Source organism: Orycteropus afer, unplaced genomic scaffold (genome assembly GCF_000298275.1).
Source record: "Orycteropus afer afer isolate SDZICR_OR568_19922 unplaced genomic scaffold, OryAfe1.0 scaffold00309, whole genome shotgun sequence".
Lineage (NCBI taxonomy): Eukaryota > Metazoa > Chordata > Mammalia > Tubulidentata > Orycteropodidae > Orycteropus > Orycteropus afer.
In genome coordinates this window covers 3,890,093-3,909,354 of record NW_006921896.1, presented here as the reverse complement: position 1 = coordinate 3,909,354, position 19,262 = coordinate 3,890,093, and the positions used below count along the sequence as shown (strand labels likewise).

General features: G+C 38.9%; 1 protein-coding gene across 1 annotated transcript in view; it reads right to left on the bottom strand.

Moving 5' to 3' along the window:
* The window catches only part of SPARCL1 (SPARC like 1), a 21,523-nt gene extending 3,419 nt beyond the window's left edge, over positions 1-18,104 (bottom strand). Inside the window, exons 1-9 of the mRNA XM_042782414.1 lie at positions 18,051-18,104; positions 12,176-12,358; positions 10,617-11,579; positions 10,293-10,365; positions 9,352-9,470; positions 8,245-8,365; positions 6,859-6,995; positions 854-1,002; positions 140-288 (exon numbers count right to left, since the gene is read on the bottom strand). Coding sequence (XP_042638348.1) covers positions 140-288; positions 854-1,002; positions 6,859-6,995; positions 8,245-8,365; positions 9,352-9,470; positions 10,293-10,365; positions 10,617-11,579; positions 12,176-12,358; positions 18,051-18,104 — 1,948 coding nt within the window. The remainder of the gene's footprint in view (positions 1-139; positions 289-853; positions 1,003-6,858; positions 6,996-8,244; positions 8,366-9,351; positions 9,471-10,292; positions 10,366-10,616; positions 11,580-12,175; positions 12,359-18,050) is intronic.
* Positions 18,105-19,262: the final 1,158 nt, after the last annotated feature.

The following is a 19,262-nucleotide window of genomic DNA, read 5'->3' as shown; positions in this document are numbered from 1 at the left end:
TCCTATATGGGATGCTGCCATTTTATTGTCTCTAAGTTTCAATATGAACATACAACAGGACCTCTTCACTGAGGCCACAGGGCATAGGGCTGGTCTGGAGAGGAGGACCCCTCTCTCCCTTGGCTGACCATGAGCTTACCTTCTTTAATTCCAAAGCAGTGGCCCCACTCCTTCAGAGTGATGTGCTTATCCTTGTTGGGGTCACACTCCTCAAAGAAGCGGGTTATGCAGTGTTCCATGGGCACCAGAGATGCTCGCAAAAGAGCAAGCTCTGAATGTGTCAAGACTCTGCAATGAAATAAATAGTAGCCTGTTAACGCATAGTTTGTGTATGAAAGGTTAACTCTGAGCATTATCAAGGACATTTTTTTCTGCAAGATTGCTGAGTATGCAAAAAAAAAGTAGCATTCATGAAAACTGCAAATGAAATCAACAATTTTGGGGTAAAGTAGACAACTTGAGTTGCCAATACACAATGATTCTGTCTTCCCTAGGAATGGTCCTTCCTCCACCTAAATCTGTAGGAGTGTACCCCAGGATTCATGTTTGTGAAACCTGGTCCTTAGTCACTGGCCATACCTGGATCAGTCAGATTATCTTGAAAAATTAGAATCAAGAATAAGAAAGGATTGAAGGAGTCTGTGTGTGAGTTGAACCTATAACACATTAACTTGGATGCTATGGCTTGGCCATATTCTCTACTTTAAAAAAAAGTTTTGTGCTAAGACTCCTAACCACATTTGTTTGGCATCTTAGTGTTCTGAAATGTCCTGATCTGATTTCTATTTCATATAGAAAAATAAACTTTGTAACAGAGAGATGACCCAGTAACAAGAAAATAAATAGTTTTTACCTATCCATGGGATGCTGGTCAAGTTCACTAAATTGCCAGTGCACAGGATACACATACATGTGGTAGTTTTTCTTAAAGTCTCTTAAGAGAAGGTCAATGGGATGGTCCCCGGCCAAGAGCCTCTTTTCGTCCAGGTAAATTTTCTTGACCTGGAAATAGGAAGGGAAAAGATCATTAGAGAATCAGATAAAGATAATGTAATGCTTATTTACCAAACTTTAAGGTTTCCAGATGGTGCAAATGTTTTTTACTCAACTGCTAACCTAAAAGTCAGTGGTTCAAACCCACCCAGTGGTACCATGGAAGATAGGCCAGACAATGTGCTTCCATTAAGATTACAGCCAAGAAAACCCTATGAAGCAGCTCTGTTAACACTTGGATTTGCCATGAGTTGGAATTAACTTGAAGGCACAAAACAACAACAACCACTGGAAGAGTAATAGTAACATGACTGAGGAAAGCCAGCCTAGGCTATCATGTGAGACCAAATTAAATGCCTTCCATTCAATATGTGGCATTCATCATCACAAAGAGTGTTTCAAGATCTGTCCTGAAGTACAACACTGTCGGTGATAGGATAATATCTATATGCCTACATGGAAGACTAGCTAATACTACTATTATTCAAATTTATACACCAACCACCAAAGCCAAACATGAGGAAATTGAAGATTTCTACCAACTTTTGCAGTCTGAAATTGACTGAACATGCGATCAAGATGGTTATTTCTTGGCGATAGAAATAACTCTGGGGATTGCATGACTGACTTATTCATTGCAAATACTTTTTTTCTAACAACATAAGCAAGGACTATACATGTAGACTTCCCCAGATGGAATACACAGGAATCAGATTGACTACATCTGTGGCAAGAGGTGGTGGAGAAGTTCAATATCTTTGGCCAAAAGAAGGCCAGGAGCTGATTGTGGAATAGACCTTCAACTGCTCATATGCAAGTTCAACTTGAAGTTGAAAACAAAACAAGTCCATGAGAGCCAAAATATGATGATAATATCCCTCCTGGATTTAGAGGCCCTTTAAAGAAGAAATCTGATGCATTGAACACCAATGACCAAAAACCAGAGGAATTGTGGGATGACATCAAGAACATCATTCATGAAGAAAGCAAGAGGTCGGTCATTAAAAGATGAGAGAGGAAGAAAAAAGACCAAAATGGATGTCAGAAGAGACTCTGAAACTTGCCCTTGAATGGACAGTAGCTAAAGAAAAAGGAAGAAATGACAAGATAAAAGAGCTGAACAGCAGATTTAAAGAGCAGCTCGAGCAGACAAAGTCAATTACTATAATGAAATGTGCAAAGACTTGGAGTTAGAAAACCAAAAGGGAAGAACATGCTTGGCATTTCTCAAGCTGAAAAACTGAGGAAATACTTTAAGCCTTGAGTTGCAATATTGAAAGATTCTATGGGCAAAATATTGAATGATGCAGGAAGCATCAAAAGAAGATGGAAGGAATACACAAAGCCATTGTACCAAAAAGAATTGTTCAATCGTCATCCATTTCAGGAGGTGGCATATGATCAAGAACCAATGGTACTGAAGGAAGAAGTTGAAGCAGCACTAAAGGAATTGTTCCTGAAGTACAAGGCTTCAGGAATTGACAGAATACCCATTGAGATGTTTCAACAAATGGATGCCCCTCTGTAGGCACTCACTTGGCTATGCCAAGAGATTTGGAAGTCATCTACCTGGCTAACTGACTGGAAGAGATCCATATTTGTACCCATTCCAAAGGAAGGTGATCCCACAGAATGTGGAAATTATCAAACAATATCATATGCAAGTAAAAATCTTACTGAAGATAATTCAAAAACGGTCACAGCAGTATATTGACAGAGCTTTGAGAAATGCAAACTAGATTCAGAAGAGGACATGGAACAAGGGATATCATTGTGGATGTCAGATGGATCTTATCTGAAACCAAAGAATACTAGAAAGGTGTTTACTTACATTTTATTGACTGTGCAAAATCATTTGATTGTGTGGATCATAATAAATTATGGATAACATCCAGAAGAATGAGAATTCCAGAACACTTGATTGTACTCATGAGGAACCTGTACATAGATCAGGAGGCTTTTGTTTGAACAGAACAAGGAGATATTGCATGGTTCAAAATCATGAAGGGAGTCTGTCAGGGTTGTATCCTTTCACCATACTTATTCAATTTGTATGCTGAGCAAATAATCTGAGAAACTGGATTATATGAAGAAGAACATAGCATCAGGATTGAAGGAAGACTCGTTAACAGCCTGTGATAATGCAGATGATACAACTTTGCTTGCTGGAAGTGAGGATGACTTGAAGAACTTACTGATGAAGATTAAAGACTACAGTCTGCACTATGGATTACATCTCAATATAAAGAAAACAAAAATCCTCACAGCTGGTCCAATAAATAGCTTCACGGTGGATAGAGAAAAGATTGAAGTCATCAAGGATTTCATATTTCTTGGTTCTACAGTCAACACCAATGGGAGCAGCAGTCAAGACATCAGACAACTTATTGCACTGGGCAGATCTGCTGCAAAAGACCTCTTTCAAGTGATGAAGAGCAAAGATGTGTCCTTGAAGACTGATGTGCACCTAACCTGAGCCATGGTATTTTCAGTTGCCGCTTATGTATGTGAGAACTGGACAATGAATAAGGAAGGCCAAAGAAGAGTTGATGCTTTTGAGTTGAGGTGTTGGAGAAGAATCCTAAGAGTACCATGGACTGCTAAAAGAACTAACAATCTGTTCTGGAAGAAGTGCAGCCGGAAGGCTCCTTGGAACCAAGAATGGCCAGACTTCATCTCACCTACTTTGGTCATGTTGTCAGAAGGAATCGTTTCCTGGAGAAGGATATCATGCTTGGTAAAGTGGAGGGTCAATGAAGAGGGGGAAGGCCCTCCAGATGGATAGACACAGTGGCTGCAATGATGGGCTTAGGTACAGCAAGGATCATGAGGCTGTCACAAGACTGGCAGTGTTTCTTTCTGCTGTGCATAGGGTCGCCATGGGTTGGAGACAACTCAATGGCATCTAACAACAACAACAGTTTAATATGAGAATCTTTTTTATTTCCTCATAATAACAACTGAGATTAAAAGTCTGTGGTTTTCTGAAGAAATTTAAGTCTTTTTAGCTTTTTTGTTTTAACCAAGTAATGTTTACTACATTCCTTAAATAATGAGGAGGCTTTAATGAAGAGGACTGAAGCCACCCAGGCAAAGTTGTGGTTAGTTGGTGAAAATTCTTGTTTCTTCCTCTGTTGTCATGCTCCATTTTTTACTGCCTGGGTATTCCCACCCAGCGCCCACTCAGTCTCAGCTTAGCCCTGCTTTGTTTTCACTCTGTGCCTTCACTCCCACTGAAATTCCCATTTCATAGCTAATGCCTCAAGTCTCTCTGTGACATTGTATTAAAGAGAGAGGATAAAAATTATGCTTTGGTACCACACGCACTGCTTACAGCTTATAATAATACCTATTATTTCACTAAGAAAACGCAAGTGATCAGAACAGAACTTCTACCCTTTCCCCTGACCACATCTACTGGCTTACTTCCCTATTACCATACTTCCCTATTACCATGGACGAACTTCCTTTGCTCCCATCTAAGCCAACCTCTCCCTGCTGCTCAGAAGCCCATCCCTTTTCATGTACTCAAAAACACCTTTTGGCGTTTGGGTACCTTCTTTGCTCTTCACTTATTTCCCCAACTTCACTGAGCTATTTCCCAAAGCATGCAAACATCCTCTATTGTCTCCCATTGGCATCAGGAACTCTTGGACTCACATTCCCCTCTAGCTACCACCCCATTTCTCTTTTGATTTTTACAGCAAACCTCCTTGAAAGTATTCTTTATACTTGTTTCTTCCACATTCTCCCCCTATTCTGTCTTGAACTCTGTCCACTAAAGCTTTTTTCCTTCACCATTCCACAGGAATAATTCTGTCAAGGTCAGCTTTGGTAAATCAGCAGTCAGCTCTCTGTCCTTGTCTTACAATTTATAAACAATATTTGGCTCAGTTATTGCATACAGTCCATCTTATTTTATTTTCTTGATGGCGTGTTTCATCCTACCTGACATATACATATATTTGTTTGTTTATATATTTGCACATAGATAAACATATACATATGCACATGTCTATATATTTCCGTGGAAGCTCTGGTAGTGTAGTGCCTAAGTCACTTGACTGCTAACCAGAAGGCTGGTGGTTCAAATCCATCAGCCACTCCTTGGAAGGAAGGTTGGGCAATCTACTTTCGTAGTGATGCTGCCTCAGAAACCCAAGGAGGGGTCGCTATGAGTCGGGTCCAACTCCACGGCACCTAACAACAACAACAAATATTTCCATATACATAAAGGTATGTATGTGTGTATACACACACACACACACACACATACATGAGGAGCCCTGGTGGCACAATGATTAAGTACTTGGCTGCTAACTGAAAGGTTGGCAGTTCAAACCAACCCAGCAGTTCTTCAGGAGAAATACCTGGTGATCTCCTGTAAAGATTACAGCCTAGAAAACCCTATGGGGCAGGTCTGCTCTGTCCTATGGGGTTGCTGTGAGTTAAATTGACTCTACAGCAACTGACATCAATAACAACATATATATGTTGTGGTGGTTAAGGTTGTATATCAACTTGGCTGGGCAGCTGGATGTAGTTATTCTCCATGGTGAGATTGGTAATTAACTCCATGGTGGAATCTACTGGAGCAACTGAGTAGCTGCTTTAGGGATGAGGGCTGCTTCCAGTATATAAGAAGCAACTTTGAGGAAGGTCTCTAGCTCATGGCATGCTTGAACCCTGAATGTAGTTGAGTCATTGTTCAGCAGCTTGCCATATTGCCCAGCCAATCTTGGGACTTTTTCTGGACTTGAATCACTGGCCTGCTGTGTGGTTTGGTAATATCAGGACTGTGCCATTTTATTTGTCAACCTTGGGCTTGTCAGCTTCAGCAGCCAGCAGCTGCCTGACTCAAGCCTCTAGCTTCAGCTGGCTGGGAGCAAGAGGCAGAGCTAAAGCCCAAGCTTGAGGGGCTTTCACCCAGCCCCTAGAGCCTGGCACTTTGAACTTGGACTTCTAGCCACCCAAACTGTAAGAAAATAAACTCCTGTTTGTTAAAGCCATTCAATTTGTGGTATATTACTGTCAGAGTGGCACTAGGTAATCAAAACATATACATACATGTATTTTTGCTTATTTGTTTAGAGTCTGTCTCCTCTACTAGAATGTATGTATACTCATGAAGGCAGAGGTTTTGTTCATCATTGTATGTGTAGCACTTAGATCTATTTCAGTCACTTAGGATAGACTCAAGGTCCCTAGGTGGTACAAACAGTTTGCCCTTGACTGATAATCAAAAAATTGGCAGTTAAACTCATCCAGAGGCACTGTGGAAGAAAAGGCCTGACTGCCTGCTTTTGTAAAGGTTACTGCAAAGGTAATACTATGGAGAATTCTACTGTAACACGCAGGATCACTATGAGTTGGAATCAACTCAATGGCACAAAACAACAGGATGGATTCAATAAATATCTGATGACTGAATTTTCTTGGTGAACTTCTGGAATTAATATCTTGCTTTTTTTTTTTAATTTTAATCTTAATCTATTAGCTGTCATTATGAGTAATGGATTCCCCTCATATCATACATCTGTGTTTGGTCTAAAAGGGGGGAAAGAGTTTAGAATTAGATAATATGTTTGGGCCTGGTTTTATAAATGCTAAGCTGATGTTCACTTTGCTCAACCAGAGCTTGCTGTAGGTAGGGAAGGAGCAGCTTTTGCTCAGGCCACTCACTGCCCTTTGGGAAGGGATGGGGTGGTTTGGTTGTGATCTAAACTGTGGCTGCAACTATTCTGTTAATCCATGTGAGCTAACCAGGAGCAAGGAGGCAATGAGAGGGGTAGCCCTCACATGGCCACCTTTTCTCTTCAGGCCCTGTAGGCAGACTCTGGAGTGGCTGACCCACAGATAGCTTACCTTGTTCCTCTGCTTCTCATTTAGATATCCAGCATGTTCGGGCTTATGTTCATAAAGCTGTATGAGGATATTCTTGAGCCAGTCTCTCATTCGTAGAGGAAATTGAGTCACTTCAAAGTCCGTACAAGCAGGGATAGCTGTTCCAAGCAGAAAGTAAATACACTGTAATCTTCAGCTTTACTCCTTTCATAAGCAAATACTCATAACAGGGTACTTCTGGTAACTTGCAGAGCGTCCTTACTGTCACCACTATCTACAACAGTGCTCTTCAACCCTGGCTGCACCAAAGAATTGCCTGGGAGTGTTTAAAAAACATACTGAATGTCAGCTTCCTTTCTAAAAAATTTTGATTTGATTAGTCTTGGGTAGAGATTAGGCATCAGTGTGTTTTAAAAGCTCCAAGTATAATTTTGCTGTGCAACCAGGGTCTAGTACCACTGTTCTAGAAAGAGGGTTGGAATTTGGAGATGGAGGACACAAGAGCTATTCGTGGGGAAAAAAGAGGACAAAGTTGTGGCTAGCTTTTACTGTGATAACAAATCAGTGCCTTAAAGAAACAAAAGTTTATATCTTGATTACACTGCAAGTCCCACTCACATTGGCTGGAAGGCTCTGCTCACTGTTGTTACTCTGAGGCTCAGGATGATGGAGACTGCACCATCTTATGAGGCCACCATGTTAACATGAGGCTTCAGGGTTGGTAGTGGCAAGGGAAGACAGCACAGGGAATCATGCACCAGCTCTTAAATGTTTCTGTTCAGAACTCACATTGGATGATTTTTGCTCACATTTCATCTGACAGAGCAAGTCATATGGCCATACCTAACTTACAGGGGGTTGAGAAGTTTAATCCTCCCATGTGTCCGGAAGGAGAAGAGAACTGGAAATATTAGTGAACATTGCTAAGATGGAGAATCATTTAGTGGTGAGAGGATCCAAACACAATTGAAAGTATCCTGGGGAAGGAAGACAATTTAAAAATACTTCTGGAAGAAAATGTTGTCATAAAACTTCTTGGCAGAGGCTTAACTTAAATGGGAAATACAGCAAAATTCTTAGGATTCATCTCATGAAGTGGATAACATACTCTATCATAGTGGTTCTGAACCCTGGCTGCACACTGGGATTGTCTAGGTTACTTTCAAAACAAAACCCAAGCAATGCCTTGGACCCAATCCAATCCAACTAAATTAGAAACTCTTAGGGTTGAGACCTGGGCATTATTCCTCTTATTTTTTGAAGTCTCCCCAGACTTCAAAAAATTTTAATGTGAAACTTGAGCTCAGAAATACATTAGCTTTTTTCTGTTTGACTATTATTCAGGCATATACAGATTCTCCCAAAACTCTCTCAGCAACGGTGTTGGCAGTAGTGACAGAATCTTACATTTGCAGCTTCCAAAATAATCCAGCTGCAGTTGGTGGCCCTTTTTGGTCCCTTCCAATCCACACTTGGTAGCAAAGAGATGACAGGAGCTAGCATAGGTCTGATTGTCAGTGCCACAAACCTAGGAACGACAAATAAGAGAAAAACTAGTAAAGCTGAATGCTCATTGAAAAACACTCTGCTCCTTAAGGCTCACAGTCTATCTGATAAATTGCACTGAGCCAAAGATGTGGCCAGGTAGGTGAGGTTATTAAAATCATTTTCTACACATTTGCCTGATATCCTTGTTATTTCATATAAATGATATCATACAATATGTATTCTTTTATGGTTGACTTATTTCACTCAGCTTACTGTTTTCAAGGGATGGTCATGTTGTAATATGTATCAAGACTCCGTTTCTGTTATGGTGATGGGAAATTTGGTAATGACTATGGGTGATGATTGTACGACATGATTAATGAAACTGATATCACTAATTTGTACACCTAAAAATGTTGAATTGGAAAATGTTATATATATTTTTACAGCAATGAAAAAGAAAAAAGTCATAATTCTCCCATCTGGCACACCCACACATACCACACACAAAATCAAACAACCTACACCAATGATGATGATAGCATAGCTCCAGGTAAGCTCAGTTATTCTAAAAGTTCAGATACTGCAAGGGCAGAATGAGTTTTAAAATTAATTCTGCAGATCAAGTAACATTATTACCTTCTTAGGAGCCCTGCAGGTGCAGTGGTTAAACACTTTGCTGCCAACCTAAAGGTTGGCTGTTTGGAGCCAATCAGGGGTACCTCGGAAGACAGGCCTGACAATCTGTTTCCAAAAGATCACAGCGTTGAAAACCCTATGGAGCAGTTCTACTCTGCATACATAGGGTAACCATGAGTCAGAATCAACACGACTGTAATTAACAACAACAACAACAGGGCACAGTGGTAATTTGCTGATTTTGTCGGCATTTGTTCCTAGTCAATATTAGATCATAACCTGGGCATCAGCTTTTTCTTTTTAACACAGATTTTCAGTTGCAACCTCTTTTCATTCAAATCACTAATCTTTTGGTGCCTCTTAGAGACCATTTTGTAGACTACTTACTTGGTCAAGGAGTTTTGTAGGAGGACAAGTCATTGGATCTTGGCAAACACAGTGGGGTTTTCCTTGTAGGTCAGCCTTACAAATGTGTCCTCTTTTACACTGGAAACTCATGCAAGGATCTACCAGAAAAAATGAAACAACCAGAATGCAATTAAAAAGAATATTGACACATTGTGAAAAATGTGAAAACAGGAAGAAACAAAAGAAAAAGGAATGTACCAGAAAATGTTAGACAGGAAAGATGGACAAAGGTAAACTGAGTACGTAAACCTCAAATTCGTCCAGAACACTGGCTTCATTTTAGCTAATAAGGGAGAAAAATTGGGAAAACAAAAGGAACCACTTTAATCGATGAGTTAATTATCTAGTGGAACCTTCTGGCATATAGAATATTTTACACGAGAGTCTAGTTTTTGGTGCAACAGTTTGAAAAGAACAAACAGCTCGTCCTGGCTCGACTGAGATAGTTATAATCTGAAGTCAACAGTACAACATTGTGCAAATGGTCAGAAGTAAAACCACGGGGATTTCATCATGTTGAAATAAAAAGTGGTTGTGATTGAAGTATGAGTTAGACACTTAATTAAAGGTGGATTTACTAGTAAGTTATAGATTTGAGATGAGAATAAATAAGGTAGACTTAAGTCTTCTCAGAAGCAAAAGAAATTTGGAAGAAATAATTAGTTTTTGCACCAATATCTCAACAAGACACTTTCAGTTTGTAAACACATTTACTCATAGTTGTATTACTATATCGGCTTGAGAAAATATCAACAAATTATGGAAGTATTTCCTTGGGGAGGACTGGGAAGAGGAAAAATTCTGTGCAGTAATCACAAAGGAAGGGAGAGAGAAGTCCATTGTGGCAGAGTCTACCCCTTCTTTGATATAGTCACAAACAGCTTTGACTTAGTTACAGTCATAAACCTTCATATGCTCACCAATACCTTCCACCCTCATATTACCTTCACTTGAATTTTCGTCTTCATTCGGTGAGCTCTCTGCTTTCTTGCCCTTTATAACAACAAGAGCAGAAGTTAAAGTCTATTAAGGGGAAAACCATTACTTAATTTTAATTCCAAATAAAACAGGTATTTGCAGACTAATTATGGAAATGGATATAAAAATAAATAATTGCAATATATTGTAGTAATGTATTTAAACAACATATGCATTGGAGACTGAGGTCCAGAGAAAGGCCATAGCTATTTTTACTGACAAAACTAATTGTTTTCTTGGACAAACATCATGATAAATAATCTTACCCTTTGAGATTCTCTAGGTCCACTGCTATTGACACTCTCATTTTCATGTGCTCTTTCTTTTGGCTCCTGATCATTGATGTGATAGTGATTGGATTGAGCTCTTTCACTCTCCAGGACAACCTGGCTTGGGATCATGTAGTCATCACCCACACTGTGCCTGGGACCATTACCACTGTCCTCAGCCTCATGATTTCTGGGCATGCTGTTACCATCATCAGTAGGCTCCACAAGCAAAGCTTCAGGAACAGTCTTTTTATCCATCTCCTTTTGGGTGCTGATAATTTCAAGGCCAATTTTTCCCTCTTGGCTCTGCCATTCAGTCTCTTGAAAGTGCTTATTGATTTCTGATGCATTTTCCCCTTTCATTTCTGCTTTGGAGTTATCATCTTCTTGTTCTTGGTTACTTTGCTCAAATTCTTCCTCCTGAATCTTGCTGATTTGAGTTGGTTGACTGGACTCTTCCAAAATATCATCAGGTTGAGTGCTGTCTTCCTGCTGATAGCTATTAGAGTGTTCCTTGGGAAATTCTTTCTCCTTTTCTTGGTTATCATTGTGAGTACCAACTGCTCTTGGCTCTTGCTCCTCCCCTTTGGGAGTATTTGGATCCTGCTCTTGGTTTATTTGATCACTTTGTTCTTGGCTATGTTTGCTGTTCCTGTTCAACTGATGATCTTGGTGTGTTTCTTTCTCTGTGATACTTTCTAGTTGACTATAATCCACAGTGGAACTAACATCAGGAACAAGAAAGTCAGTATTCTCTGGTAGACTTTTTTTTTTAATATCACTCCTATCTTCTTTTAGGTCCAGTGTTCCTTTGGTTGGTTGGTTTTCCAAATTCATACCTAAGCCATCGTCACTGTTCTCTTGATCTTTCAGTCCCAGCTCTTGGCTATTATTCTGGTCTTTTTCTTCTACTTGTTCATTGTTTTCCTCTTTTGACTTTAGTATTGAAAATTTTTCAGCATTAAAAGAAAAAAGTTTATTATTGAAACAAATGATTAATTATTTACATCATACTTGAAATTCCCACTAAACCAAAATCAAATCCACTGCTAAGGATTATTCTTACTCATTGTGACCCGTTAGGACAGAGCAGAATGCCTCATAGGTTTCCAAGGCTGTAAATCTTTATGGAAGCAGACTGCCTCATCTTTCTCCTGCAGAGCAGCTGGTGAGTTTGAACTGTCAAACTTTTGATTAGCAGCCGACTGCTTTAACTGTTACATTACCAGAGTTCCTTTGCAATTCCTAAGTCAGTATTTAGTATTCATATTCTTTTCTTTGTACATTATCATGTAAACTTATGATATTCTTTACTTTCTATAGCCACAAGTATAAACCTTAATTTGAATTTTGTGAAATGAAACAATTGTGTCACCTTGGCTCATGGAGTAGAACTCATTAATCCATGTAACCTTTCTAGTGACTGGAGACACTTGACATGATCATCATCTTTTAAAAAAATTAAACATAAGTAAGGTAAGCTCTTCAATGATATTTTGAAATTGAGATTTTTGGAGAATTTAAAAATTATATTAGAATAATCTTGTTACTTTTACCTCAGGGTTGGGATCATCTTCTGTAGAGACTGCAGTTTCTTCTTCATATTCTTCATAGTCAATTTCTAAAGCAGGAATTGCAGTGTTGTTGGGTATTACTGAAACTGAGGTTTCAGCCTGTTGCATGGAACTCAAAGAATCAGCAGTCGGTTGGTAATGATCAGATAAGAACCTTGCATTTGTCTGAAAAATTAAAAATTAGATTGTGTTATTCATGTGTAGATGCCAATTGTAAAAATTACTAGTTACCCTTTTATTGTCATCATTGAGTTTTAGTTGCAACTCATGAGTTAAAAGATACTCTCTAGAATTTTTAAGAATACAGAAAAATGTCTAGAATAAAATTAAGTGAAAATTGAATCTTAATTATCTTTAAGAAAAAGTTGCATATGCAGAGACTGGGTGAAAATAGCACTAAAAAGATTTCAATAATGGTGATCTTTAAATTTTATATTTATTTATTTAACTTTTACAAATAATTAGTACTTTCTAGTTTTTTAGCAGAAACTTGAAGTAAAATCAAATTAATCACAGATACAGAATTGTACAAGGAGCTCTGGTGGCATAGTAGGTAAGGCATTTGGTTGCTAACCAGAAGGTTAGCTGCTCTGTGGAGGAAGATGAGGCAGTCTACTTCCTTAAAGATTTACGGTCTTGGAAATCCAATGGGGTTCGTTATGAGTTGGAATCAACTTGATGGCAGAGAGTTTGGTTTTGTTTATTTCATTGTACACTGTGAACATAGCATTCTGAGGATGATGCAGGACCAGTTGGTGTTTCATTCTGTTGTACATAGGGATCAGTATGAATTGGAACTGACTCGACCGCACCTAACAAAAACAACATAGCATTGTACATTCTTTTTGAGCTTAACTTTTAATTACTCACTGGTAACTAGCAGAAAAGATTGTAAACCTTCTATTCAACATTTGTTTACTTATGAGGCCTTACTCCATCAGGAGATTTTAAAATCTAAAAGCTTAATTTAAAAAAAATCTCAAATTAATTGAAGGACTTTGTGAAACAGGACATTGAACCTAGTAGGGAAGAGTAGCTATGAAGTACTCTTTCAACTGGAGGGATAGCTCTATTTCTAGCAAGGAATGGAGGCTTAGATGAAGAGCTGGCAGATGAGTGAAGAAGAAGTTCAACAACCAGAGCTGGAGATAGGAGGCCCCTCTTCAAGTTTTAACTTTGCTATTTACCATCTACCTGTGGTCTGACAAGCCATTAATCTCCACCCTACCACCTCCCAATTGGAAGTGAACAGAATTACCAAGGTAAGATTGCTGTTGTTGTTATGTGCCGTCGAGTCAGCCCTGAGTCATAGCGACCCCTCCTTGGGTTTCCGAGGCAGTATCACTATGGAAGTAGGATTGCCCAACCTTCCTTCCAGGGAGTGGCTGGTGTGTTTGAACCGCCAGCCTTCTGGTTAGCAGTCAAGTGCCTTAGCCACTATGCTACCAGAGCTCCCAAGGTAAGATTATGTAGGTAAAATATTTTGCAAATTTTAAGGAGCTACCCAAATGAACAATTATTATAGCTAATAATAATATCATTAAAGTGGGAATAATTTCAACTGTCTAATATAAACCAAAGGAGCTCTGGTAGCATAGTGCCTAAGGCACTTGACTGCTAACCAGAAAGCTGGCAGTTCAAACCCACCAGCCACTCCTCGGAAGGAAGGTTGGGCAATCTACTTCTGTAGGGACACTGTCTCAGAAACCCAAGCAGGGGTCGCTATGAGTCGGGGCCCACTCGACGGCACATAACAATAAAAACAATATAAACCAAAAGCCAAATTCACTGTCGTCAAGTTGATTCCAACTGATAGAATCCCAACTGGGTTTCCAAGGCACTAAATCTTTATAGAAGCAGACTGCCCCATCTTTCTTCCATGGTGTGGCTGGTAGGTTCGAACCACCGATCTTTTGGTTAGCAGGCAAATGCCTTAACCTCTGCCACCAGAACTCCTTAATTGTCTAATATATGAGGCAGGTATTTACTATAGATAATTTTTATTGAGATGCTGTGGACACCCAGATGTCAGAGAGATCCATGTATAAAACAGATTCTGTTTGGATTGACTCATCCTGACTTCATTAGCAAATCCTGTAGTGCTGACTGGGTAATATAAAGAAAGTCATACAGTATAGGATGTATTTTAAAATTGTTTTGCTTTCTTGTTTCTTATCTAGTTTTCAACTAAGAGGAGTAATGATATCATTTTTAACAGTTTCAAAAGAATTACTTTTTAAGAAGAAAAAGGAGGAAGAATGATGGCCAGTTTGGCAAGATGCTAGAATCATCATAGAAGGCAATGGCTAGGTGTGGGGTTTAGGGTTGAGAACAGAGAACTACTGTCCCTCTCTGCTACCTCCCACTCCACTCTCCCCTCTTCCACAGGGAGAAATTAACAAAAAACGTGGCAGTATACGTTCCTTCAGAAATATTCTGAAATTGAAATGCTGTTTTATCAATAAGCACATGTCTATATTTATAAAAACATGCCCACTAAAAATCTGTTTGGCATCTCCTTACCAGACAGAATCCCCATACTTTTGGAGAATTTAAGCAAGTGGGGAGAATGACGTTGTTGTTGGTCCAGTCGAATTGGTTCCAACTCATAGTGACTTTATGTATAACAGAATGAAACACTGCCCAGTCCTGCACTATCCTCACAGTCATTGCTATGTTTGAGCTCATTGTTGCAGCCGCTGTGTCAACCCATCTCATTGAGGGTCTTCTTTTTTTCTCTGACTGTCTGCTTCACTGAGCATGATATCATTTTCTAGGAACTGGTCCCTCCTAGTAACATGTCCAAGGTATGAAAGATGAAGTTTCACTATCCTCGCTTCTAAGGAGCATTCTGGCTACACTTCTTCCAAGAAAGATTTCTTCATTCTTCTGGAGGTGCATGATATATTCAATATTCTTTGCCAACACTATAATTCAAATGCATCAATTTTTCATAGGTCTTCCTTATTCATTGTCCAGCTTTCAACATGCATATGGGGCAATGAAAATACCTTGGATTGGGTCAGGTGCATCTTAGTATTCAAAGTGACATTTTGTTTTTTAACTTTAAAGAGGTCTTTTACAGCAGATTTTCCCAATGCAATATGTCATTTGATTTCTTGACTGCTGCTTCCATGGGCATTGATTGTGGCTCCAAGTGAAACAAAATCCTTGACAATTTCAGGATTTTCTCTATTTTACATGACTATGCTTATTGGTCCATTTGTGAGGAATTTTGTTTTCTTTATGTTGAAGTGTAATCCATTTTCATCAGTAAGTTCTGGCTTTCAACAAGCAAGATTATTTCATCTGCATGTCACAAGTTGTTAATGAGTCTCTCTCCAAGCCTAATGCCATGTTCTTCTTCATCTAGTCCAGCTTTTCGGATATTTTCTTAGCATACAGATTGAATAAGTATGGTGAAATGACACACATCTTTCCTGATTTTAAACCACACAGTATTCCTTTGTTCTCTTTGCATGACATCCTCTTGGTCTGTGTACAGGTTCCTCATGAACACAATTAAGCATTCTGGAATCCCCATTCTTCAAAGTGTTATCCAGAATTTGTTACAATCCACGCAGTCAAATGTCTTTACATATCAATAAAACACAGGGAAACACTATTCTGCTATTCTTTGCTTCCAGCCAAGATCCATCTGATATCAGCAACGGTATCACTTGTTCTACATCTTTTTCTGAATCTGGCTTGAATTTCTGGCAGTTCCCTCCCAACGTACTGATGCAGTTATTTTTGAATTATCTTCAGCAAAATTTTACTTGCATATGCTATCAATGATATTGTCCCATTCCACTGGATCACCTTCCTTTGAATTCGGCACAAAATAGTTCTCTTCCAGACAGTTGGCCAGGTTGTTGTCTTCCAAATTTCTTGGCATAGATGGATGCGCACTTCCAGTGTGGCTTCTCTTTGTTCATACATCTCAGTTGGTATTCTGGCAATTTCTGAAGCCTTGTTTTTAGCCAATGCCTCCCGTGCAGCTTGAACTTCTTTCTTCAGTACTATTGGTCCTTGATCATATGCTACCTCTTGAAATAGTTAAACATCTACCAATTCTTTTAGGCACACTGACTCTGTATATTCCTTTTGATACTTCCTGCATCATTCATTTTTTTTTGCCCATAGAATTCTTCAATATTGCAACTTGAGGCTTCAATTTTTTCTTCAGTTCTTTGAGTTTGAGAAATGCTAAGCATGTGCTTCCCCTTTGGTTTTCTAACTCCAGGTCTTTGCACATTTCATTATAATACTTTACTTTGTCTTCTCAAACTGCCCTTTCAAATCTTCTGTCCAGCTCTTTTGCTTCATCACACACTGCTGGTATTTGTAATATAGCGGCTTACCTTCCAGCATCACAGCAAAACACAAGCTACCAAGTGTCACACACTGACAGAAGAGTGGTGGGGCAAAAATGATACAAGACTTTTAGTAGCCAAATCTTCTAAGAAGCTATTTGGTTTTCTAGCATTTCGTTGGGCCCATACAATAACAAATTGCCCTAGGAAACACATCTGGAAAGTGTCTCTATGCAGGCGTGTCACTCAAGCATGTGGTTCAAACATTGTTTTGATGTCTGTTTACATAGCAGCAGCAACTGTAAGGGCAAACCACATTTTCATGGATAAAAAGAATGGGTCTGTGAGAGTTCCTTTCTATGCTGAATATTAATTTGTCTTGCTTTCTGTGCATTGCATAGTTTCAGTTAGATTAGATCCATACTACTTAAGCATCATTCTTAGTAAAACTCACTGCCATCGAGTTGATTCCATCATAGTGACCCCTCCTTGGGTTTCTGAGGAGGTATCTCTACAGAAGTAGATTGCCCAGTCTTCCTTCTGAGGAGTGGCTGGTGGGTTTGAACTGCCAGCCTTCTGGTTATCAGTAAAAATGCCTTAGGCACTACACTACCAGAGCTCCCATTCTTAGTAGTGGTCATAAATTCTATTTTCCTAGAACTGCTTAGTCTGGGTGGCATGGAGTTTGTCTTTGCTGACACATCTGTCAACTAGAAACAGCCACTGGTATCCAAAGTAAGGAAGACTCTTAGACTTACAACGGGAGGGTTAAAAAGAAAAAAATGCAGATTGTTTGGCTCGATTAAAGATGGTATGGATAATTTGGGAGATGTGAACCAATCCATGCTTCCTTCTTTTTTTTTTTTTTAACTTTCAGTTTATTTTGAGGCTGCTGATATGGCCTCAAATAATCTGATTTGTTGCTTTATCACTATGTGAATGGTAGAGTCAGTGTATCTGGCTCACTAGCAGACAATAAGAACATGAAGAAGATAATGTTTTCATCTTGTCTACTTTCTGTATGTTTGCTTGGATGGTCTCCCAAGAAGGAATTAGCCAATCTATGGTCCTCATACCAGTTACTGCCCCAAACCCACTGCTTCCTGTTTTTATTATAGACTCTCATGGAATTTCTCAGCTATTAGTATTTAGCTTGAAAATGCTGCCAGAAAATGTGAATATGCATCCTTAGATTCTCATACCAATATGATGAGCTTCCATAGAATAACATTTCTTCCGGTTCTTTTTGGCATTCAGGCATATCCTGTAGCTAATAGACTACTAATCAACATTTTTGGCTGCATCGTTTCTTGAATTTGTTAGAATCTGATAGCTCGGAAAGAAATATATTTTTGAAAAAGGAACTTGTCTTGATTTCCTTAGTCATGCATTCCTTGTCTGGGTAATAAAGAATATGATTAAAATAAAAAAAGAATTTCAAACCAGAATATGAAAACATGTTTGTTTGTTTGTTTTTAATCTTGGATTTCTAAACTAAATGTCAAGAAGGAGACATGTAATAAATAAAAAAGGAAACTGACCGGGATTGCAGCTGCAGCTCCCATGACACACAAGAAGAATACCACTGTCTTCATGTTTTCCAGACCTGTGAACCAAGAAGATGATTAACAGAGGTGGGTTAAACATTCCTTACGAAAGACTGAAAGAGAATCTTCTTAGCAAATACCGAGCTTGATATTGAAATGACTGCAATGTCTTTAAAGGTGATTGCTGTCTTTGTGGAAGAACATGACAGTTCTTGCACAATTGTGTCCCTGTGAAAATTACTTAATTGTTTTTGTCCCAGCTGTGTTCAGCAGATCCTATCTCTGTTTATGCCTATGTTTGCTCAAATAAATGTTGGCTCTTAAGATTTGTGCGTATTCATGGTGAAGGTAAAAGTCACAAATGAAGTAAGCTAGCATGTCAGATTTGGGCAAATTGCATCTTTGGTGGTAAAGAAATCACGTTTCTGTTAGGTACCATTGAATAGCAACTCATAGCAACACTATGTTACATAGTAGAAGGGTCCCAGAGGATATTCTAGGCTGTAATTTTTACAGAAGCAGATTGCTGTGTCTTTCTCTCGTGCAACCACTAAGTGGTTTTGAACTACCAACTTTTAGGTTAGCAGTCAAGCCCTTAACCATCATGCCACCGGGGCAACAGTTGGAGAAACACACATTCAGTGAGAATTTTTAATAATGAGACATTGCAGTACTGCAGAGTTATAGACCCAGAGGAGGCCTTAACTAATTTAGAAGATTCATATTGGTAATGAGTTGGATGTGGCCTGCAGATTGGTTTGGTTTGGCAGGCATTATGCATTTTAAAACAACATTTTAAAATCTGAAGATTTCACATCAAAATCTAAATTTCTGCTTCTCTTGAACCATTAGTCCTCCTAACAACAATATAGTTCTATGACAATAGCTGGATTTGAGTAAAAGTTACTCTCTCTAAAGAATATTGGCATTTGTATCTAGTCTGTCTCACTTCTATTATTCACCTTACATTAGACTTTAGTTGATTTCAAACTAACTCCATCAGTTTAGAAATGAGACAAGTGTGATTCAAAGAAACTAAGTGAAAGCTCGTCAGATGAATTCCTGGTCCAAGGCATTTTCCACCACACCAATTATTCTAATAAGGTTCTGAAAAGTTGTGGGCCTGGTACATTTCCTTGCAGGGTGCCCTTAAGCCTGGTAATCTGATGGAAGTGGGGATACAGTTTTTAGTCTTTCAATAGAGAG